We start from the raw sequence: 24,917 nt of genomic DNA, 5'->3' as shown, positions 1-24,917 counted from the left end.
CTTCCTCAAGGGTTCTTTGGGTGGCTAGCTTACAGAATTAAGATCTTCTGTTGTAGGGGTCTAGACAGAGATCCCAGAAAATTGTGAACGATCTTTGGAAAACGAGTGTCATTGGGTTCTTCTGCTTGCTACTTGTCTATAACAAGCAAACAGTCAAACTACATATAACCTTTAGGGTTTTTAACAACATAATAACGTAAAGCCTACTATTGTTGAGATATCATGCTAAAAATGATCTCAGATTGACGGATGGAAAGAAGCAACTGCTGGTGGAAATACAAGAATGCCACCGGCTAGTGATGGAAACGCAAGAGAATCTACACAATCACAAAATGACTGTCTGAAGATCGAGTTAGAATTCCTGCTATAGGGTTAATAAGATTTCAAAATAGTTCACAAATAACCGTGGGCTCACCAAAATCAACAACAGGCTTTAATCTTATCATTGGTTTAGAATCCATGCCACTGGGTTAATGACACATCAGTCTGGTGAGCTGTGTTAGTGCTTCACAACGTCACATGCCTTCTTTACCTCAGGCTTCCGGACGGCGGTAGGTCGCTGAGCAGGAATAAAACCCGCAGGGGGCGCTAAAGGATCCACTTTGGCCCTAGGGATGAACCCTGCTACTGGTGCAAAAGGGTCTCGCTTTAGGGCAGGCACAAACCCAACAGGTGCTGCTAAGGGAGTCTTAAGAGGTGGGCTGAGGCAAGGAGGTGGGGCAGGTGGGGTGGATTTAGGGGCTGGGATCAAACCAGGAGGTGGAGCTAATGGGTCTGGTTTAGCTTTTGGGATGGACTGAGTGGATATTTTGACAGGATCTTGTTTAAGGGCAGAATCACATTCCATAGTAGGGGTTGTGTCTGATTTTGTCACAACAGGGGCAGGAGGAGGAGAGGAGGTGTTATCAGAGGCCTCCTCTTTTGACTCCTCAACTGGTTTTGAACTTTCTTCGCTCTCTTTAACCTCCTTTCCAGCTCTTGACCGTGCACGGTGATCTTTGGTCCTCCCACGCCCCATAAGGCTGGTGAGCCCAACAGAGATATCATCATCATGAGAAGCTGAAGTTGGGGCTTTACTGGATTTGGGCACTGAGGTGGCGGTAGAGGAAGGTTTGTTGGGCACTGGGGTAGGTGGAGGTTCCTCTGTAACCCTACTCACCACCCTGCGTGCTTGGCTTGGGCCACTGATGTTGCTATTGCTTCTTGGATCTGCAGGAGGACCCAAAACCCTGCGGGAGGCTGGAGGGTCACGGCTAGCTCCACCACCTGCTCCATCCACTACAGACTGAGACTGAGCACTCATGCTGCAATCAGTGTCTGACTGCACACACATACATACAAGTTGAGGTAATAAAAAACTGGAAGATGGCAAAATAAAAAAATTGAAAAAAGAATTGTTGAACCAACTGCAAACATAATTATTAATAAACAGAGTAATTGTATGCAGGACATTTACAAAAGTAATAGTGTCTTTGATATCCATTTAAGACCGACCAAAGAGCTTCGTCAAAGTATCTAGTAAATGGTTTAAAGATCACAGACTTCAGGCAGCCAGTTGTTTAGAGGTTATATATTGTAAACGTTGCTATTTTCCAGTCGAACCCATTGATGCTCTCAGGAATGAAACAAACGCTTCCAGCCAAAATGCTGATTATGAATAAACAACCACTTTTATGTACAAATTTACATAAAGTTTCCTCCTAGATCCTAATTTCTTTGGTCACTCACTTCACTAATACAGCTCTTTACTTATTGTTCTCATCCTTTTTGAATGCTAGTAGAGACTGAGGAAATAGTCAGTTATCCAACATCAAGACAAGAAACAATGCCATAAGCATATGTGGGCACTGCAATGCAACACTGGCTTCAAGCCCTGAAATCTGACTGTCTACAGTCCACCACAGAGGAAACTGGACTATGGCCAGCACATGTGATGCAAAGAGCTGAAATACTCCACGTCAAATTTCCAGACATCGCTAACCTTCAGATCAGCAAGAAAAACAATCCCAATAGTGAGAGATGTGAAAGAATCTCAGCCTTTTTTAGCCCTGTCCAGTGACAGACCTTCATATCGATCCTGAAGGTGATGGTGCTGGTCCTTTTCCAGTTTGGAGTAGAATCCATCACTTCTCTGAAGGCAGAAGTGTGTCGTACAGACTCCAGCTTTGAACCATGGAGTGCAAAAGAACTACCAAAACACACTAGCTCAAATGCTCCATGCGCACCTCCCGTTTGTTCTGACCCATCGTGCCTTCAACTATTTCCGTCTACATCCTTGTCCTGCTTTTTTTTGTCTCCTCCCTCCCTCCATTGCCTTCTGTCTTTCTTCAAGTCCCTCCCACTCCTTGTGTTTGGTGGAAAAATGAGGGATGGGTGTATCTGTGAGCAGACCATGCTGCCCAGCTCAGAGGATCACGTGCACTGATGCTCTGAGGAAAATCTGCCAGCACAGTGCACCGCTGCAGCAGCAGCAGCATCACCGAGGCGGTTTTAAAGGGGAAGGACTGAATTCCCTATTACAGCAATTCCTTGCGTCATCTACAAGACTACAATTCCCTATTAATATGGTGATGGTTGAAGATTTGAAGCAGATCCCTGTAATACCTTAGCAAACAGAGTTCAAAAACCCTTGTTTAAAAGAGAATAGCTAGGTTTGCTCAATTTTTACAGATAATAACTGTGTGTAGACTCAGAAAAGAAATAATCACAAACACCCTCGTCGTATTAAGAATAAAGCCTTAATAATACTCTTCTTTCATTACCGGCATCATCTTATTATAGAGAATCCAAGTACAAGCAAGCAGCCAAAACAAATGAGAAGCAGCAGCTATTTGCTCCATTCTGCATTCCACCCAACAGACAGGACTAATCCTGCCACACTCCATATGATGTCATACAATATTATTACAACCTGAGAGCCAAATGTTTCTTCTGGGATTATAAGGAGGTTCCAAGATCTGCATGATTTAGTCAGAGGAAATCATTCGGCCGTCTGAAATCTGTGATCTCTTCGAGTGTGTTGCTCAAAGTGTGGTTTGTGAAGCATATACAGTAGGTCCATTATCAGTTTAATAAAGAACAACCCCTAAGTCTAGACACTGTCAAGACAAAACAAACCCACAAATCCACATTCAGCACTTACATTTGCGCTTATGGAGTCTGCTGTGTTTTCATCTTTAACCTAGAGAAATGCAGGTCAGAATGGTGAAAAGTTTAAACCCCGACCGAGGCTGAAGGATTCCACATATTCGGTGAAACATGATAGGACGATCAGACAATATTTTGGCAATAGGAAGCTGACCTGAAACTTAGTATTAGCAGAAAATATCGGATGGAAGGATTTATGATGAAGAATATGATCGATAGAGTGTTTAATTATGAATTAACCCAAAACTGAGGGTCGCCCTTCTCATCCCAACAGTTATGTACTCTCTTCAAGGAACTATTGCAGTATGCATGCAGTAAGAAAAAGCACAAAAAAAAAAACAAAACACCACTTCCCTTTTTTTCCCAGAATGAAAAGCGCGATGAGAAAGCCATGGAGGCCGCACTGTGGTCATGGGCCGAGCAGGGGGTTAAAAAAATTTAAAAAAAAGGCAGAGAGAGGATTGCAGAGGAAAGAAGATGGAAAAAAAAAAGGTCGATGATAGAAGAAGAGAGGAAGAGAAAGAAAGACTGAATTGTAAAAGAAGGGGCTGGGTAGAGGAGATGGAGCACTGATGGGACAGGTGTTTCACAGCTGGCAGATCCTCACAGTGAAACAGCTGGGCTATGGAGCGTGGGATGAAATGATCAGCTGGGGAAAGCAGGAGAGAGGAAAATGGAGGAAAAGGCAGAATGAGTCAGTCTGGAATGCAGCTCGTGGATCATTCAAACAGAGTTTGAACTGGTTGGTGAGTGTGTAGACATGCACAAGTACACATAGCCTGAAGTCAATAAAAAAAAACCTCACCCTGTATGAGGGCACATGCTCAACTCACGTGTGACAGAAACACTTTATTTACATGAGTTTCAAAGTGAAATGGTTCAGTTGGTCATTGTGCACAGTCTCTGGTACAGAGGATGCATTTTTGTGGATGCATTTTCATTTTTTAGTGGTTCTGCTTCTCTCCCAAAACTTAGTACTTTCTTCTGATTAATCCATTGGTGACAAATAAAACAACAGAAGTTTCCTAAAGCTACAGTCAGAGCTGACGTAGAAATCTAGTCAATCTGACGTAGAAATCTAGTCAATCTGACGTAGAAATCTAGTCAATCTGACGTAGGAATCTAGTCAATCTGACGTAGAAATCTAGTCAATCTGACGTAGGAATCTAGTCAATCTGACGTAGAAATCTAGTCAATCTGACGTAGGAATCTAGTCAATCTGACGTAGGAATCTAGTCAATCTGACGTAGAAATCTAGTCAATCTGACGTAGGAATCTAGTCAATCTGACGTAGGAATCTAGTCAAATACAATACAGTATACTGTTGTATATCTGACACACACACACACACACACACACACACAGTAGTTAGAAAGTCAGGCATGTTTAAATCAGCACACCATATTAATTACATAAAGCAAAACAACAGAGAAAAGTTATAAGAGCACATACATGACTTTTCAAAGGTAATAAACAGCTACATTAACACGTGTCTGTGATAAATCAATCTCACTGTGCTGCTTTGTTGACACAGCTGATTATCTAAAACAAGCCTAACAGAGTACAGAACAACCACGTGGACAAATCACACTCGCGATGAAAAGCCTGGTTCGTTTTGTTGCTTCTTTCTGTTTAAAGGCTTTTCGGAAAATGTAAAAAAAAGTTTGCACGTGATTATGTTGGGGATAAAGGACAAGACTAAATCAAAAGGTATGCATTGTTCACTTAAATAAATTCAGACAGCAAAAGTAAGCTGTAAAATAAGACTCAGGAATAGCTAAAGGCTTAAACTAAAGGCTGGAATAAAAGCTTTTTTACACAAATCAGAAAGAGAAAAAGTGGTGCTAAAGATATTTACCTCAAATTATTATTATTATTATATCTCATTCTATATTATTATATATCATTATATTTTAATATCATAATCCTTGAGAGATCCCGATAGTTCCCCATGTTTTTGGGAACTCAAATGTCAGATCAAATGTGATGAAAGATTTTAAATAAAAGACATTTGAAAAGATTACTCTCATTGTCCTGCCTTTATTCCGGAGCAGAAACAGTTTATCCTGGTCTCAAACTGCTATAGTGACAATAGAGCACCACAATATTTAGTACAACAGATTACTGCTGCGTGTTTAGACTTTCTCTAAATCACTGCAAACCTCCATTTAGTCTCTAAGTCAGGCCTGAAACTTTCAGCAGCAGCCTGAGCTTCACTATAAATAGAAAAGAGGCCTTGGTAAAGCTAGTGGAGTCTTATCCACACACACACACACACACACACACACACACACACCAAAGTCTGTCTGATACCATCTCAATCACTCACAGCTACAATCCAGTCGTATCCCTGCCTTCGCGTGGATCCGAGCGGGTCCGTGTGTGTTGGGTGGAAGTCTGTGTGTGTCCAGGCTGCTGTGTGTGAGTGTGTATGTGTGTGTGAGACTGTGTGAAGTGAGCTGTGAGGTAAAGTAATGCCGAACACATGGAGGGAAGGGGGAACAGCTGAAATGCATACTGACAGAGCTAAAAATAACAACCAAACAGGACACGAATGCCCCCACCACAATCCACTCAAATCATCCAACCCCACCCACAAACCCCTCTTCCTCTAATCTGCCCTCGTGTCACTGACACGGTGTCATAATGTAGAAGTAAAACACTTCGGGTCATGCTGTTATGGAAAAATAATCAACAAAACGCTGGCGTGATCAAAATGACACCACTGTTACCAATCTGAAGCTGATTATTTTACTATAACTGTGTGTTCCTAAAGTGTTTCTTTCTGATTATACTATAGCAAAGTTTGTGGACAAAGGTTACAATTCTTTATTCATACAAGAACAAGTCATACGTTTTTTTTAATCCATGTATAACCTCACACAAACGAGTTAGTCCTGTTATCACTCTCTGCCTGTTTGTAGCTGGAATAATGTAAAACAGCAGGATTAGGAAGGAGCACGTCAGAGGGACGGCTCAGGTCGGCTGTTTTGAGGACAGAGAGACTAGATGAAGATGGTTTGGACGTGTACAGAAATCTAAGAGGTGGATAAAAATAAGCATAAACAGAGTACAGTGCTGTAAGATGAGTATGAGGGCAATTTACACAGCACTCACACGGAGAATGATGACAAAACAGCACCACCAGGGGGCTCCAGCTCACCACCTCATCTCATGGTCACGCACAGCTAGACATAAACTCTGTTCTGTTGGGTCACTGCATAATTCACAAAGAAACGAATTCAAGAAACTGAAGCGAACCTTCATGACTGCACAGCTAACAGGGGATGTGAAAGACTGCACCACACACTGGGATCTCGAGAAAATTCCACTTCTCATTAAGTGTAGTGGATTGGGGGATCATGGCTATAAGACAACACTTTACAATAAAAGGACAGGTGCTTATGTACAGTGTGTGTGTGTGTGTGTGTGTGTGTGTGCATACATTTATTTTTATTAGTTCATTTCATTTCAATCGTTGCTTTTATTTTAAACAAATGAGGCAGTGTTTAAGAAATGCACAGGTATGAACAGTAAAGTGTTTAAAAAAGATCTCGGTGTCGCCCCTCAGGTACGTCCGGTGGTACACTTTTAAGGTTCTAACGATATATAACGATTCATAATAGGAAACAAATAAATGAAGCTATGCCTCTTTAATGAGAGGCCTGTTGAGCAACTTTCACAGCAGATAATGAGAGGTGCAATCACATCAGCACACAATGAGAGACTGAACTCAGGGCCTTGTTCGGTCACTACCTGTTAAAATCAAGGTAGGACTTGGTGGCACCTGAACAAAGTGTTGAACTTGTCAGAGTACAAATTCTCTCCTAATTATAAAAATATAAATTAAAAATAATAATAATAATAATAATAATAATAATAATAATAATAATTCGCCTATGGCACCAACTCTGACTTTATATATCTAATCATCCCTCCAACTCATACAATAATATCATCTCATTTAAACCATCTATTCATCCCATCTCATCATCCACCCAATTCATTCATCCAACTCGTACATCTCAACCATCAGTCAACACCTGATAGTGTTCGGGGCTCAGACACACTTTCCCAGTTTAAATGCAGATTAAAAACTCATCTCTTTAGTCAGGCGTACACATACCACATCCCATAATATTGTGCACTATTACATTAGACGTGCACATTTTTATGAACAGCAGATATGTTAATCCCTCTCCACTGCTTCTCTCTTTCTACCCATCCCGAGGCATCCAGACATTGTACCAGCTCCGATCGTCTTCCGTGCGATGAAGATCTCGGACCTCCACTGAGATGAGGCCGACTCTGTGAGAATCCTGAGACAGCTACAGATCTACCAGCTCCAGTTGGACTCTGTGATACTAAGAGGAGATTTGAACTCCATGTGATCCCTACACCAATACAACACTTGTCTGACTGTATATTTGTAATCACACCCTCCAGTGTCACCCATATGAGGATGGGTTCCCCTTTGAGTCTGGTTCCTCTCAAGGTTTCTTCCTTTACCAATTAAGGGAGTTTTTCCTTGCCACTGCTGCCTGAGTCACCTCAGACTTGCTCATTGGGGATAAATACATACATACATACATACATACATACATACATACATACATACATACATACACAGTATACATACACAGTATACATACACAGTATACATACACAGTATACATACACAGTATACATACATACATACATACATACATACATACATACATAGTATACATACATACATACATACATACATACATACATACATACATACATACATACATACATACATACATACATACATACATACATACATACATACATACACAGTATACATACATACATACATACACACACAGTATACATACATACATACATACATACATACATACATACATACACACACAGTATACATACATACATACATACACACACAGTATACATACATACATACATACATACATACATACATAGTATACATACATACATACATACATACACACACAGTATACATACATACATACATACATACATACATACATACATACATACATACATAGTATACATACATACATACATACACACACAGTATACATACATACATACATACACACACAGTATACATACATACATACATACACAGTATACATACATACATAGTATACATACATACATACATACATACACACACACACAGTATACATACATACACACACAGTATACATACATACACAGTATACATACATACATACATACATACATACATACATACATACATACACAGTATACATACATACACACACAGTATACATACATACATACACACAGTATACATACATACATACACACACAGTATACATACATACACACACAGTATACATACATACATACACAGTATACATACATACATACACAGTATACATACATACATACATATGTATACATGTGTATGTAAGTATATGTATGTATACTGTGTATGTATGTATGTATGTATACTGTGTATACATACATACATACATACACAGTATACATACATACATACACAGTATACATACATACATACATACACAGTATACATACATACATACACAGTATACATACATACATACACAGTATACATACATACATACACAGTATACATACATACATACAGTGAACTATATTTTGAATTTTTATTATATTAATTCTTTATATTACTCCTTATGTTTATCTTCTGTTCTATGTTTCTGTTCTGTAAAACTGCTTTGAGACAATGTCCATTGTAAAAAGCGTTATACAAATAAACTTGAATTGAATTGAATTGAATTCACAAAATCAACAGTGCTGGAACAAAAGTGTTACTGTAGACAGTCAAACCAGCAATTCTCTGAAAGCGCTCTCCCTGTCTGTTTACCTCACTGTTTTCAGGTACAGACACATGTCTGACTCACACACTGTCAGCTGTAAAGGCTTTTAGGAATATAGGGTGGGCAAACAGTTACGATCTCTCATTCATTTACCTCTGATTAGTCAGACAGATGGAGCAGATAGGACTGATAGTGGAGTGAACTGTACCAAGGTAATACATTAACCATCATCATCATCCTCAGTTCATTAGAATTCATCACGTTTGTTTGGATTTGAGATTTTCCCTCTTAATCTGCGCCGATCCAAACCCGGATGCAGCCTGGCACATATGACACACAGCACATGCTCTGCTGGCGAGCGTGCCATGCTGACAGATGGCACAGTGGCTGGGCCGAGGCCCGTCGAACGACACGCCAGTGACAAGAAATATGGACTGACTCAAAACTGTGACTAGACTGAAGAAAGAGGCTTCGTGGCAAACATGACAGGAAATCACCTACTGTGACTTTCACTCATCTGTGGGCACAACAATGTGGAGGAACAACATGACCATCATTCATGGTTATAAAGGAAGAGGAAGAGTGGGAGTGCGCTGAAAAGTGCTCTGTGCTCCAAAATGCATAAGCTTGAATAATAATTTTAGAAACTGAGCACTGAGCATTCAGTCTGTCACTGAAAAACTTTGGAGTAAAAACATAACACGTGATTCACAAAGTAATTCCCACTTTTGTGGAAAAACCTGTGTGCATTGTGTGTACGTGGGGATTCAGTCAGATTTTTGCGAGTTGATTTTTACCGAAAACAAAGTTGTCTAGAAAAACGTTAGATAAAAACATTAACTGTTTTTATATATGGAACAAAGTGGCAACGGAGAAAAGCAGAAAAAGAAGTAGAATTTTCCAGTTTTTCCTGAATTCTTCCACATGATGTAAATGCAACATGTGGACAAAACAATCAGAATAGTTTGACTGCGCTTCTACATACGAGACGAAGGTGTGCCTGTGCAACAATTGTAGAAAAACAAGATCAAATATTAGCTCATTCTGTAAAGTGAAGTCATTAAACCCTGAATAACTGCAATCTAACTCCACTCCTTAACTGCAGAGTTGTAAATGATCTATGACCTGAACACTGACCCACCTAAACCAAACACAAACTGGACTGCCAAGCCTTTGGCACCAAATCAGAAGCGTCCATTTGTCTAATCAGGCCATGTTCAACCGTAATCCAGCCTAGGCCTTGCTCCTGTTTAAAGCCAGGTTTTATTTTTAGCACTGCTGCTTAATCCAGTAAATGCTAATAGTGGGTGATCATCATCATCATCATCATCATCTGTTGAGTAGTCGGTGATGGAACTACAGGAAAATAATCATATTTGTCTGTTTTCTCTTTACAGGCTTTTGTGCCATAGGACAACTTATAATCAGGTCATGTGAAAAAACCTTAATGTAAATTTAGCAACGACATGAGTAGCTACCATAGTATTAGCTAGCAATGCATATCTATTTTGCACAAATCATTTCATAAAAACTGGACAGATCCAAAAAAAATGCGTTATTTTAATTAATTTAATACAACAAAATTCAGAGTGTTAGTTAAAGTTGTAGCATCAAGTAAACCAAGAGTGACAGAGAAAGCTACAGGGGACTGGAACCGCTGCAAGATGAAAACCTTAGATCTCAATTCTGTACTGAAAGTATGAGAAGAAAGTCTGTGCATAACGTGAACCTCCGTGAGTCAAGGTGTTGATGAAGCACATCGGTTGTGCGTCCGAGGTAAACTCAACACGGTGGATTTCCAGGAGCTGCTATGAGAACAAACACTTTGATGCTAAAACAAGCCAAAAATGATGCTATTTGTCGATGGTAGGGGTGGAAAAACTGGGCTTCAGCGAAATTATGGGTGCTACGTACCAATAAGTATCCATACGTACCCTTGTGTGCTACGCAAAATCTGACGTTCTTTGGATAAAGCATACTCATGATAAGATCAATCTAAGCATATGTTATTTAAGTTTACAAACCATTACAAAGTAAAAGGTTTAAAGAAGCTAGAACGTCTTGCTACAGGATGCAGTGGTGGCTCAACTGGTTAAGGCTCTGGGTTGTTGATCAGAGGATCGAGGTTCAAGGCCCAGCACAGCCAAGCTGCCACTGCTGGGCCCTTGAGCAAGGCCCTCAACCCTCCCTGCTCCGGGGGCGCTGTATCATAGCTGCCCCTGCACTCTGACCCCAACCTCCTCAGTTGGGGTGTGTGAAGAAAAGAATTCCGGTGTGCTATATGTGGCGATAATAAAGGCTTCTATGCCTCACACTCTATTCTAATTTCTATTCTATTCTATTCTACAAACCTCCAGTGACAGGTTCACAAATTCTGAACACATCCTCCTCCTGCTGCTTCTGCACACTAACAGTTAGACAACATTAAACAGGTGTCTTTCTCTGGTGAGTATTCACCAACAAGCCCTGTGGATGTAGTGAGCATGCCTCGTAGAGATTCGTGTTCAGGCTTGCTGGTATGGTGCATTCTTGCACAGCCCGAGTTTCATATGACCCTAAGAAAAATGCACGTTTTCCTTAAAAACCGCAATGCGGACATGACATGACGCTCCGGATCATCTTAATCCTTCTTGACACACACGGACCACACACAGCTAGAATCCAGCACCGCACGATTCAAAGGTAAATGTAACATTCAAAATAAGGTGTTGGGCTGTTTATACAAATATATACAAAATAAGGTGTGATGGTGAACACACAAAATATGGAAAACAGGACGGAATGCCAGAGGGAAATGAATTAACATGATTGTTCCATCTTTTCCTGCGTCTTAATAAACATGTGGTGACACGTCTTCAATTACGTTTGATCTATATAGAGTTTTGAAGAGTACGAGAGCAGTCGGCGTCAAGAAGAAACTTGAAACCAGAAGCCAAAAGCCATAAAGAATCTATTTGGTTATTTTGAGGGAACCAGATATTGGAAATAAATAACATTTATATTCTGAATTCAGTCGTAGAGATTTGTATGGCAGTAAATAAAAAATAAAGCATGATTCCTGATATGGTTATGAAGGATTTCTGATGAATGAAAGGAGCCTCCTGAGTCAGTTCTTTGTAACATAATGAGAAAATCAGGGTATGGTAACAAGCGATACAACAGATGAGACTTTGTAAAGAAACAAAAGATATCAGAGGGTATAAATAGGAAAACTAATCAAGAACTCAATCAGTGAACACTCGTTTATAGACTGAGCCAAAACAGAAAGCAAAAACTTGGCACAAACTTGGTGCTTGTGGCTGTGTGGACCACGATGTGAACAGTGAGTTGTTGAAGCACAATCACACCGTGCTGGCGTTACATTCCTCAGATAGAGAAACCTATTATTGAAATACACAATAAGTTCATCTTGGGAAATGAAAAAAAAACCATAATGTAGTCAACAGCTACAACAACAATATTCTTAAAAGTGTAAATCATTATGAAATAATTTCGTATAGCTCAAATACGAAACAAAGCATCACATGAATGCATCAGCATCAGCTGACATAAATATGTAAATAGTAAAACATGAGTTCAATGATTTTTAGTAAATGGCACTGGAAATAATTTGCCACATAAACTATAGAACTGTGACATTTAGACAGATGTTTACACCACTGTACAGTATAGACGTTTACACCACTGTATAACTTGGGTTTCTTTATTGTTTTGTTTTTTGCAGCAATTTAATGTGATATTTAAACAATGCATACTTTTTGCTTAAAGGGAACTGAAATGTGTGCTTAGATTCACACCAGTGAGCACAGCTCATAACTCTTAAGGTCAGCTCAGTGAACCTGATACAACATGCATTTTAAAATAAGCGCTTCTCACTTCCTTACGATCTCATCGAGCCAGAAGCTGTGAAAAAGATCTGATCGATTTGCACAAATCATTTTGATTATATTTTATATTCATTCATTTAAGAAGGCAGTTCTTTATTGCAAAGTGATGGTCATAGGGCTTTGACCCAAATCCCTTCTTCCACTATCCACAGGATAGCCATGTTCTCCATTGTGTACCATCCATCTATGTGGTACTGTAAACCAATAACCATGTCTGGACTCACTTCCTGGTCCTGTGGCGAGAAGGAAAACCAGCCAACGCTAAAAAGGGCTGAATTCTGTCCTGCCTCCTACATCCACGACTGGCACACTGACAGTCAATAACAGTGCCATGGCAGGAAGCTGAGTGACAGCTTGAGAAAGAAGAAGATGAAGTGAGAATGATGTGAAGGAGGAGAGCGACCGGGGCGATTTGGACTCGAGTGGAGTGGATGGCGCGGTTCCAGCCAGACAGACAGACAGACACTTCATGCATTTGGCGGCTGGTGTGCCGCCAAGCTGGTGCGTTATATAATCAAATCTGATCCAAAAACATAATTAATGGAGCCATTCACAAAGTAGTGATGGAGGAACAGCCAGAGGACAATGACTGGGCATAACAGAGTGCTTCAAAAACCACTCATTCACTCAGTTTTAACTTATTTATTCTGTCCATTATTGTAGCTATTCATTAAACCTTCTCATCCGGGTCAGTTAAATCTGACACACCAGCACACAGTGCAAACATTTCAGTACGTATAGCGATCCTGTGAGTGTTCTGTAATCCTACATCACTATTGGTTGTACTGTTCTGGATGAGATTTGATGAGAACTTTATTATGTAACGTGTTTGGTCTCAGGACGTAGCCTACAGTCGACTGAAAATCGTCGACTGAAAAGCCAGATTTAACCATCGCGAGCTCACAGCACCGTGTGTACTCTTAGAAAAACAAACAACCCAAAAGGCTTGTTACGTTTTTGTTTTTAGGGTTTTTGCACAGTTAAAATGATGCTCACTCTGAGAAGGAAGCATTCTCAGAGTTTTTTGCACGTGGTTTTCTGAACAGATGATAACGTAAAAGTGAAGGAATCAGAGGTCCAGAAGGTGAGCCACAGAGCACTAAACCCTGACACGCATACGTACAGACGCAGTGTCTATGATTAGAGATATCTAATTTAGAGGTAAGGAGGTAGTCAGCCATCTCAAAGATCATCAGTTAGTTTTGCAAGTCCAAGCTGGGTGTGACACTAAAGCACTGGAATTTGTCTTAAGCACAAAGCATGAATGGAAGCTGAAATGTGCTGAAATCCTCACTGTACGCATTCATATAGGTGGAAACCTGAAAACCTGCACGTCCAGTTTGGTGATGGTGAAGGGCATGTTTAGGAATGAAGGAGAATTCACAAGCTGACATTTCTGCCTCCAGTTTATGTGGCAATATTTTTTAACAGGCCTGTTTCCTGTACTCTCTGGCTAAATGTTCTGAACTAGTTTCATAATGTATAAAAAAAAAAGTTAAACACACACACACACACACACACACACACACACAAATTGACGCCTTATTAGAATCCAAAATCTCACAAAATAGACCACAGCTGCTGCGATGCTTGATCTAGATTTATAAATCGCCAGATCTTTTTATAGTCCTGCTTCTAGGCCAATCCCAAATGCTATCATTTTTTCACTCTTGCACTACCGCTGTAAAGGAGAAATCTGGGACAGTTAGAAGGCCAACAAGGTGGTGCTTTCCTGAGGCAGACGGTGAAGAAGGTGAAGTTGTTATCAAACACTTTTATTAAAGATCTCAAATACAACTCGAACTCCAGTTCAGAAGAGCTTCACCGTCTGCCCTTCTGTTTAAGTTCTCATCTCCTCTCTATCCTCAGGCTGAAATGCCGCAGCCTTTGACCCGTAACATATATTAATCTAAATCTCTCAGCTCACAGCTCTCTAGAGCACTAAACACACACCACTTGGAGCTAGCTCTGCCTAAACAATTAAACTGTGATTCATCAAAGCTAAAACATGGCCTGGTTCTTTATCTGCGCTTCCAGAGAGCAAAAAATGAGTGCACTGACCTGACGGACGAGGAAACACGAGCAGGCAAAGAGCAAGTCGCTCAGATTATAATCATCTTTATCTGAGAAAGGTCTTTACAAAGGGCTGAATATATGCAGCATTCTGTCTGAACATGGAAACATTCTGAACACAAGGTTCTAAAGCAGTGCAGCAGAAAAGCACTAGTCATATCATCAGGAGATCATGAAGTCAAATCCCACTCAAATGATGCCGCGGCTATTCACGGCTGGGAATAAAGAAAGCTAAATTAGATATGATCTCTTTGTGGGAGGTGTATACTCTCACTGTCCTGTCAATCACAGACACATATTAGTCAATCTTATACAGTGGTGTGAAAAAGTGTTGGCCCCCTTTCTGATTTTTTTTTTTAATCAGACCATGCAGTTTTTAATGTAAGGTTTTTATTATTAAGGGAAAACAAAATCCAACCCTACATGGCCCTGTGTGAAAAAGTGTTTGCCCCCTAAACCTAATAACTGGTTGGGCCGCCCTCAGAAGCAAGAAGTGCAATCAAGCGTTTGCGATAACTTGCACTGAGTCTGTTACCAGCTAACAGCAGGCACAGGTCTGGAGATACGACTGGATAAAGATGGTGACCGATAAGAGTATAAGATGAAATGATCTGTGAGCACTAACCACATCTAACGTTTGCAATTTATTTAGAAGAAATATGAGAGATAATTTGTTCTTGTATATTAATAACAAACCTTATCAGGTGAGACACCAAGGTAGTTATCAGGTGAACCACACCCAGATCACTGATGACCAACTGCTTTATTACGAGGAAAAGCAGCGTATATTTCCATGCAACTGGCTTCTGCGGCAATGCAGCACACAGGCGTGTAATTGTGAAACAAAGTGACAGGCTAAAGTGCCTTCATCAGATGTTTAGCTAGTGCTCAACTCACTCTGCAGTGATACCACACCTTTGTCTACAGCCGCATTCCTTGTCTCGTGCCATCGGTCCACACAACCCCTCTACACCACACACACACATTCCATGTGCGGTTTTTAAACTCTGGCCTGGAGCAAGTATTCACTTCTCAGTCATGTAAAGGATTAAAAACATGTAATCATCGGACATATGTACCTTCGGTGTCTTAGCGCTCCGGTGCTCTGAATGCTTTAAGGTTTGCAATGTGTTGACCTTTGAATTGCACCATTTTATACATTCAATTTTAATGGTGGTTTATTTGCCTGGACAATATTATATGTAGAAAATTTGACAAACAGCACACTATATGGCTGAACGTTTAAGGACACCTGACCATCAAACCCAGCTATGGTATTTCATCAAACCTCATGGTATCTACAATGCCTTTGTATGGTTTAGCATTACAATTTCCCTTCACTGGAAATAAGAGGTCTAAAGCCAAGTAAAAAAAATTTGGGGACTAATATTATATAAAATATATAATAATATATTATTATAATATTATATAATATATAAAAGCTAATTGTAAGCCAGGCCTCCTTGTTAAACATCACAAATGCTCTTGTGGCTGAATGAGCACAAATCCTCATATCCAGGGTCTACAAACCATTGGAAGGCCTCTTCTCAGAAGGCAGAGGCCAGATCCATATTAATGCCCACTAACTGTGCTGGGATGTTTAACAAGTACACATGGGTGCTTTCATATCTAGGTCTACATAAATGTCTTGACCTTTACTTTCTCAAGTGTGAACCTTCACTTTTAATCTCATGTCGCATTCTTTTAGCCACAATTCCATCCAGTGTAGTATTGTTACAGTGCTAAAGACAGGGACAGACCTGCATGGAACAGTTCAAGCTCGTGTGAGAAAGCAAGCCAAACAGAGCATCCCAGATATTTAAATTGGGTCATGCTTCTTGTTGAACCAGAATGCAGTGTGAAACAGTACCACGGTGTAACCGGGGAATAAAGTAGTGAAGGAGCATGTTTGAAAAAAATCATCATGAGTGGTATATAGCCATTTACCATGTGCTTGATGAAATCACAAATTATGTATTAAAGGTGGGGTCTCCGTTGTTTAAAAGCCAAATGTTGACATTTGAAATCACCAAAACAAACACGCCCCTAACCCAAATGGGTCCCACCCCTGTATTGATAGCTCCGCCCACACATACAGATGCAACCCAGGGAACTACTGAAAAGAAATGTGTCTTTATCATAGCTGAAGTGAAGAACAATACGATTGCAGATAAACAAACAAGCAAAAATGACACACAAGCATAATCATGTAAAGGACAAAGGCATATATTAGTTCTGTGTAACAAAGCAAAACCAACGTTACTCACCTATCGAGAAGGAAAAAAGCGCCTCGGCGTCTTAAGTAAAGTCGGTCACATATTCACAGATTGGAGTTTCCCGAGTCAATAACTCCTGAGCTAAACGCTGTTACTACACAAAACGCGGTTGTAGCTGCGTCTCTACATTACTACGATAGAAAAGAGGTGTTATTTGTGTAGTAACAGCGTTTAGCTCAGGAGTTATTGACTCGGGAAACTCCAATCTGTGAATATGTGACCAACTTCCTGCTCCTTCAGTTCTCTCCAGCGCTGGAAAGCTGATCCTATATTAACATGTCCTACTTCTTACCTTATCGTAAGTCTTTCTTCTCTTTCTTTCTTTGTTTTTATCCTCCATGTCAATGTTAAAACCGCTTTCTGCTGATGTCACACATGCGCACTGAACACTCTCTCCGCCCATATTGACAGGACACGCCCCTTTCTGCTAATTGGCTACACCTTTGTTTTGTTTTTGTTTTGTTTGGTGGCCCAACGCAGTTTTCTGAAGCATTTCTCAAACAACGGAGACCCCACCTTTAACTGCACACATTTTCAGACAGAGCAGTTTAGAGGAACATTCCGTCCCACTTCCGTCACAGAAATCAGTATGCAAGTTTGCACTGCAAATCATCCGGGAGTGACCTTGTAAGTGTGTAAAACCATAAAGAGCCCAGAGATAGTGCAGGGGAAGGGTTAATTCCCTCAAGGTGCTTCTGTGTATCCTTGCTGAAACTCAACACTGATGATGTCATAAACACCACTCTGGACTAACAAAGGCCTTTTTTATATCTACCAAGCCACAAAATATAACATCATTCTCTCAGGATCGCTCAAACTACAGTCCACCTCTGATTGCTTCATGAATTCAAGTGCAAACAACCCGCACACAGCTCTTCAAAGACGTACTGTATCAGTACAGGCGACCAAAAAAAAAAAAAGATGCCAAGAGATCACTACACTGTAACATGAATACAGGCTCTGAGCTTCTTCTGAACTCAACTGAAACAAAGTGGAATCCACTCTGAACTGTCCTGCGAGGAACAAATTAATAGTACTAATTTTTACCTGCCTTACTGTTTTGGCAAACGACATGTTAGAAAGAAGCAAACTGAACAACTTAAAATCAAACCGGAAAAAAACACTCAGTAGTAAAAGAAAAACATCATGAAAGTAACAGAACACATTCATTCTTTCATTCAGTTTCAGTAACTTGGGAATCAAGAACCTACTCTGGAATAACACTCCATAACACTCCACATCACACACTCACATTCACACCTAGGCAATTTTAGAGTAGCCAATCCATCTAGAGTAGAACATTCATTGAAACACCAACACTTAACACAGCGGGTATCTAGACCCAAGGGTTTGATCCCTTGATTGTGTAAATTTAAGGCGCCAAAACTACACTATGACAAGTCAGAAAAGTTCCAAATGTCAAAGACATCAAGCCACACTTCCACCTTTACGTTAACACAGGAAGAAATGTTTTCTTACCTCACAGACTTCATTACGCATTCCTGCATGGTTCCTTAACCAACATCGGCTAAGCTCGCTCAACTCCACGATGGGCTGCACCTTCAGACAGACAGTCTCTCCTGACTGGCGGATCATCTCCACAATCTCGTCCCTGTTTTTATTCTCCACGTTCATCCCATTGATCTCCACCAGACGGTCTCCTGGCACCAGGCCCAATGCCAGGTCCTTGTTGCCAGCACCAGGCTCAGCAAAGTGGACCACACGGCGGTAGACAGAGCCACCTGGTTTTTGGTCCAGCATAGTGCTACGCCGTAGAGAGAAGCCAAAGTCGCCCGTTTTGCGCCGCTGGAGTTCAAGCTCTCTGGGTTCAGCCACCTCAGGAGGCATGACAGCAGGTAAGCGCAGATCTGCTGGAAACACATTATCTACTAATAAGGGTATCTGGACCTGCTTGAGTGGGGCCCGACGGTGGGAGATGTATTTGGGCACATGATTGATGACCTTGGGCTCAATTTGTGGAGAAGGAGTAGCAGAGTTTGGCTCTGATGATACAGAGCTTTCTGAGGGACTCTCTTCTTTGTTCTTCTGAGAGAAGGACAAGCGTTTTATAAGCTTCAACACTGGAGAGTCCTGCTTTGTCTGAGGTCCAGATTTAGAGGCCTGCTCTCTAAAGGTGGACCTCCGAAAATCCTGCAAAGTCTCCTCTTTAATGGCGTCACTGGAGCTAGTGGTGCTTAAATGACCCACATCCAGGAGGATGCTGCTTCTGTTGTTGATCCTCTCAGAAGTCAGGTCCATCAAGGTGAGCTCTGGGTTGCTGACAACTTGGATTGGAATAGGGTCAGAGATCTCCAACTTAGCCCTGGATTCTCTCTTAGATCCACCACGCTGTAGGTTGAAAAACCCTCGTCGCACGCCTACCTCCTCAAGGCTCTTCAGCTCAGCTTGGGACATTCTCTCTTTTTTGTCCTTCTTGTCTTTTTTCTCCTTCCGTGCCCCATCCTTCTCCCTGTCTTTTTTAATCAGGTTAAACATGCTTGGCTGCAGACTTCAAACTTCACCAAACCAACGGTGCTGTTTCAGGCAAAAAAAAAAAAAACGTCAAAGCTGTAGTTCAGTCACGTTTAATAAACCCTCCATCCTTTGCCAATGCAGCAATGAAGCCTTAACGTCCATCAGTACTAAAGTCTTTAGGGAGAGAAATAAGAAATGGAACAGCAAAGAAGAAAATCAGGCTCAAATCCAAAACATTTGGGTTGCATAGCATCAAAATCTGCATCACTGCTCATTAAAAAAATACTCGGGGGGCAATTAAGAGGTTACATTTTGTCAAGTCTCCAAACAAACAAACAAACAAACAAACAAACATTGCACGCGTAAATCCATGAGAATGTGCAGGTAAACCCGCCCACTTTGTGACGTTGCAGATTTCCATTGGCTGACGCTTACCTTTAACGGCAGGTAGCCTACAAGGGCGAAGTTTATATTACAGGTTTCAAATTCTAAAATTGTTAATATTAATAATCTCGTGGGAAATAAAGTGCAAAACGCCAATCCGTGTGAGATTAAAAAAAAAACACAGCGCGTGTTTGCATGAATCTGATCTATAAGACAGTAAAGAAGAACCCAAGCAGGTCTATATGTGCATTTCAGGAAGTAGTTTAAACGCCTCTGGGATGAACTAAAAGTTTGGTACAAACGCAAACACTTTATTAGAACCTGAAAAAGGTAAAATGCAAAAAGGTAAATCTGGGACAAAGGTAAAAAGAATTGTCCTTACAGCACTTTCATTACTGTCGCGTTTAAAACACTGACAGCCCAAAACCCGCACATTGGATTAGTCCAATTCTAGCACCTGACACCCTGATCGTGTCAGCTCTGAAATGTGCCAAGGAAAAGGTTAGAAAGGACGAATCTTAAAGGTTAGAAAAGACTCACCGTTCCGACACCGTGCCTGTAGAAATAGGACAGGGAGCGCGTGCCTGCGCGCGCGAGACTGTGAGTTGTGTGCGTGTGTGTGTGCGAGTGCGTGCGTGTGTGTGTGTGTGTGTGCGTGTGTTCTGAAGCTGCTTGGGAGCTTTTCCACCTTGTGAGGGTTTAACTGCAGGTAGGACGCACTGAGAGCTCGCACCCTGCTGGCAGCTTTATTTGCTCCTTGGTGTAAAATGACCCGCACTGTTGAACAGTTTGCAACATTTTCTCTCCCAAACAGAAGGAATTTTTCTGTTCTCTCAGTCTACTGATTTTTATTTATTTATTTATTTATTTATTTATTTAGATGATTATTTATTTCCTATAAAATAAACACGCCTAGCCACCTCTCATATGATATAAATTAGTCATACATTTTCCTTACATTAATAATGATAAGTGATTATAATTCTTTACATAATTAACCAATGAGCTTTAAGCAGTTGCCCTAAATTGATACACTGCTTGGTCACATATGCTGCTATCCTACATCAAATGCTCCGTTGTACATTTACGTGTTTACAGCTTCCTCCTAAACGTCTAGCTTGGAACCCACTGTGAGAGCTAAACACTGGTGTATGGTTAAACACTGGTGTATGGTTAAACACTGGTGTATGGTTAAACACTGGTGTATGGTTAAACACTGGTGTATGGTTGGTTGTACACACACACTTTAAGATTAGTTTCCCCCCAGAGGAGCAACTGAACACTTGTTTAAGTGCACTATAGCAGTGTTAGAACATTTATAGCATGTTATGAACACTTTTATAAATACACTATAGCAATGTTAGAACATTTATAACATGTTATGAACACTTTTATAAGTACACTATACCAGTGTTAGAGCATTTATAGCATGTTATGAACACTCGAATAGTACACTATAGCAGTGTTAGAACACTTATAGCATGTTATGAACACTCATATAAGTACACTATAGCAGTATTAGAGTATTTATAGCATGTTATGAACACTTTTATAAGTACACTATACCAGTGTTGGAGCATTTATAGCATGTTATGAACACTCGTATAAGTATACTTTACCAGTGTTAGAGCATTTATAGCATGTTATGAACAATCCTATAAGTACACTATACCAGTGTTAGAGCATTTATAGTATGTTATGAACACTCGTATAAGTATACTTTACCAGTGTTAGAGCATTTATAGCATGTTATGAACAATCCTATAAGTACACTATACCAGTGTTAGAGCATTTATAGCATGTTATGAACACTTTTATAAGTGCACTATACCAGTGTTAGAGCATTTATAGCATGTTATGAACACTTTTATAAGTGCACTATACCAGTGTTAGAACATTTATAACATGTTATGAACACTTTTATAAGTACACTATACCAGTGTTAGAGCATTTATAGCATGTTATGAACACTCGAATAGTACACTATAGCAGTGTTAGAACACTTATAGCATGTTATGAACACTCATATAAGTACACTATAGCAGTATTAGAGTATTTATAGCATGTTATGAACACTTTTATAAGTACACTATACCAGTGTTGGAGCATTTATAGCATGTTATGAACACTCGTATAAGTATACTTTACCAGTGTTAGAGCATTTATAGCATGTTATGAACAATCCTATAAGTACACTATACCAGTGTTAGAGCATTTATAGCATGTTATGAACACTTTTATAAGTGCACTATACCAGTGTTAGAGCATTTATAGCATGTTATGAACACTTTTATAAGTGCACTATACCAGTGTTAGAGCATTTATAGCATGTTATGAACACTTTTATAAGTGCACTATACCAGTGTTAGAGCATTTATAGCATGTTATGAACACTTTTATAAGTGCACTATACCAGTGTTAGAGCATTTATAGCATGTTATGAACACTTTTATAAGTACACTACAGCAGTGTTAGAGCATTTTAGTGCCGTACTATGAGATTCATTAGTATGTATACAACGCCCTCTACTGACACAATTTAGAATGTGCTAGACAAATTATTGGGGTTATTATTTATATTAGGGGTTTTCAATCTTATCCGCACAGGGCCAGTGTGGTTTTCAGGTTTTCATTACAACCAAATTGTAAAAAACATTAGTGAAATTCACACTTTCACCTGAGTAACAAACACATGTTAGTTTGGAGGGGGAATAAATGTTCACTGGGTTTTATAAGGTACAGCCTGAGATCCTCAACCAGTGAGACGGTTTATTGACAGGAAGTAACTAAAAACCTACTGAAACTGATTTTATTCATTATTATTTAGATTTAGGTTCTAAACTACACAAAGAGCAAAAACAGCGCCACCTGCCTTGTGCCACCAAAACGGGCCTTTAACTGCACTAAGTTAGCTTTTAGAGTTCCTTAAACAACACCACTGAAATAATAGTAAGACAAGACGTCCGTATAAGAATAAGATGTGTATTGTACCAGGTTCAAAACAGTTGCCAGAATCTCTTCAGTGCTTTCAGACACGTTTGCAGTGCCAACATGCAGCTTTTATTATGCATACTGGTGGTGATAAGCATCACCTGGACCAGCCCAGGAACACTAACCATTATAGTGTATATTTATTGCCATGTAACAGCTCCAGGGTCCCTGATTCGATCCTGAGCTCGGTTAACTGTTTGTGCACGGTTTTGTGGTTTCCTCTTACCTCCTGACATCACGTAGGTGGATTGGCTATGATAACCTGCCCTTAGGTTCACATGTGTGTGAACATGTGCATGGACTGGAGTCCAATCCAGAGAGAATTCTCCCACTTCACAGCCAGTGTTTCCAAGATAATCCCTAGATCCACTGCAACACTGACCAGGATGAAGTGGTTGCTCAGTGAGTGGGAGTGTGTTTTTATTAGTATCTATTTCATTTCCAGATGCTCTGTTCCAAAGTGGGAGGGGGGATGCTCTAACACTGGTATTGTGTACGTATAAAAGTGTTCATAACATGCTATAAATGCTCTAACACTGGTATTGTGTACGTATAAAAGTGTTCATAACATGCTATAAATGCTCTAACACTGGTATTGTGTACGTATAAAAGTGTTCATAACATGCTATAAATGCTCTAACACTGGTATTGTGTACGTATAAAAGTGTTCATAACATGCTATAAATGCTCTAACACTGGTATTGTGTACGTATAAAAGTGTTCATAACATGCTATAAATGCTCTAACACTGGTATTGTGTACGTATAAAAGTGTTCATAACATGCTATAAATGCTCTAACACTGGTATAGTGTACTTATAAAAGTGTTCATAACATGCTATAAATGTTCTAACACTGGTATTGTGTACGTATAAAAGTGTTCATAACATGCTATAAATGCTCTAACACTGGTATTGTGTACGTATAAAAGTGTTCATAACATGCTATAAATGCTCTAACACTGGTATTGTGTACGTATAAAAGTGTTCATAACATGCTATAAATGCTCTAACACTGGTATTGTGTACGTATAAAAGTGTTCATAACATGCTATAAATGCTCTAACACTGGTATAGTGTACTTATAAAAGTGTTCATAACATGCTATAAATGTTCTAACACTGCTACAATGCACTTATAAAAGTGTTCATAACATGCTATAAATGCACTAACACTGCTGTAGTGTACTTATAAAAGTGTTCATAACATGCTATAAATGCTCTAACACTGCTATAGTGCACTTACAAAAGTGTTCATAACATGCTATAAATGCTCTAACACTGCTATAGTGCACTTACAAAAGTGTTCATAACATGTTATAAATGCTCTAACACTGCTACAATGCACTTATAAAAGTGTTCATAACATGCTATAAATGCTCTAACACTGCTATAGTGTACTTATAAAAGTGTTCATAATATGTTATAAATGCTCTAACATTGGTATAGTGTACTTATAAAAGTGTTCATAACATGCTATAAATGCTCTAACACTGGTATAGTGTACTTATAAAATTGTTCATAACATGCTATAAATGCTCTAACACTGCTATAGTGTACTTATAAAAGTGTTCATAACGTTATAAATGCTCTAACACTGGTATAGTGTACTTATAAAAGTGTTCATAACGTTATAAATGCTCTAACACTGGTATAGTGTACTTATAAAAGTGTTCATAACGTTATAAATGCTCTAACACTGGTATAGTGTACTTATAAAAGTGTTCATAACATGCTATGAATGCTCTAACACTGCTATAGTGTACTTATAAAAGTGTTCATAACATGCTATAAATGCTCTAACACTGGTATAGTGTACTTATAAAAGTGTTCATAACGTTATAAATG

General features: G+C 39.8%; 1 protein-coding gene across 4 annotated transcripts in view; it reads right to left on the bottom strand.

The window, feature by feature from the left end:
- Positions 1 to 20,724, bottom strand: part of myo18aa (myosin XVIIIAa) — a 65,255-nt gene extending 44,531 nt beyond the window's left edge. For all 4 annotated transcript variants that reach the window (XM_060896288.1, XM_060896284.1, XM_060896285.1 and 1 more), the window contains exons 1-2: positions 20,623 to 20,724; positions 18,703 to 19,872 (exon numbers count right to left, since the gene is read on the bottom strand). In XM_060896288.1, the coding sequence (XP_060752271.1) occupies positions 18,703 to 19,719 (1,017 nt within the window). In that variant the 5' untranslated portion in view covers positions 19,720 to 19,872; positions 20,623 to 20,724. The remainder of the gene's footprint in view (positions 1 to 18,702; positions 19,873 to 20,622) is intronic.
- Positions 20,725 to 24,917: the final 4,193 nt, after the last annotated feature.

The sequence above is a fragment of the Tachysurus vachellii genome, chromosome 20 (genome assembly GCF_030014155.1).
Source record: "Tachysurus vachellii isolate PV-2020 chromosome 20, HZAU_Pvac_v1, whole genome shotgun sequence".
Classification (NCBI taxonomy): Eukaryota; Metazoa; Chordata; class Actinopteri; order Siluriformes; family Bagridae; genus Tachysurus; species Tachysurus vachellii.
Note: the sequence above shows the minus strand (reverse complement) of the source record. Positions and strands in the feature narration are given on the sequence as shown.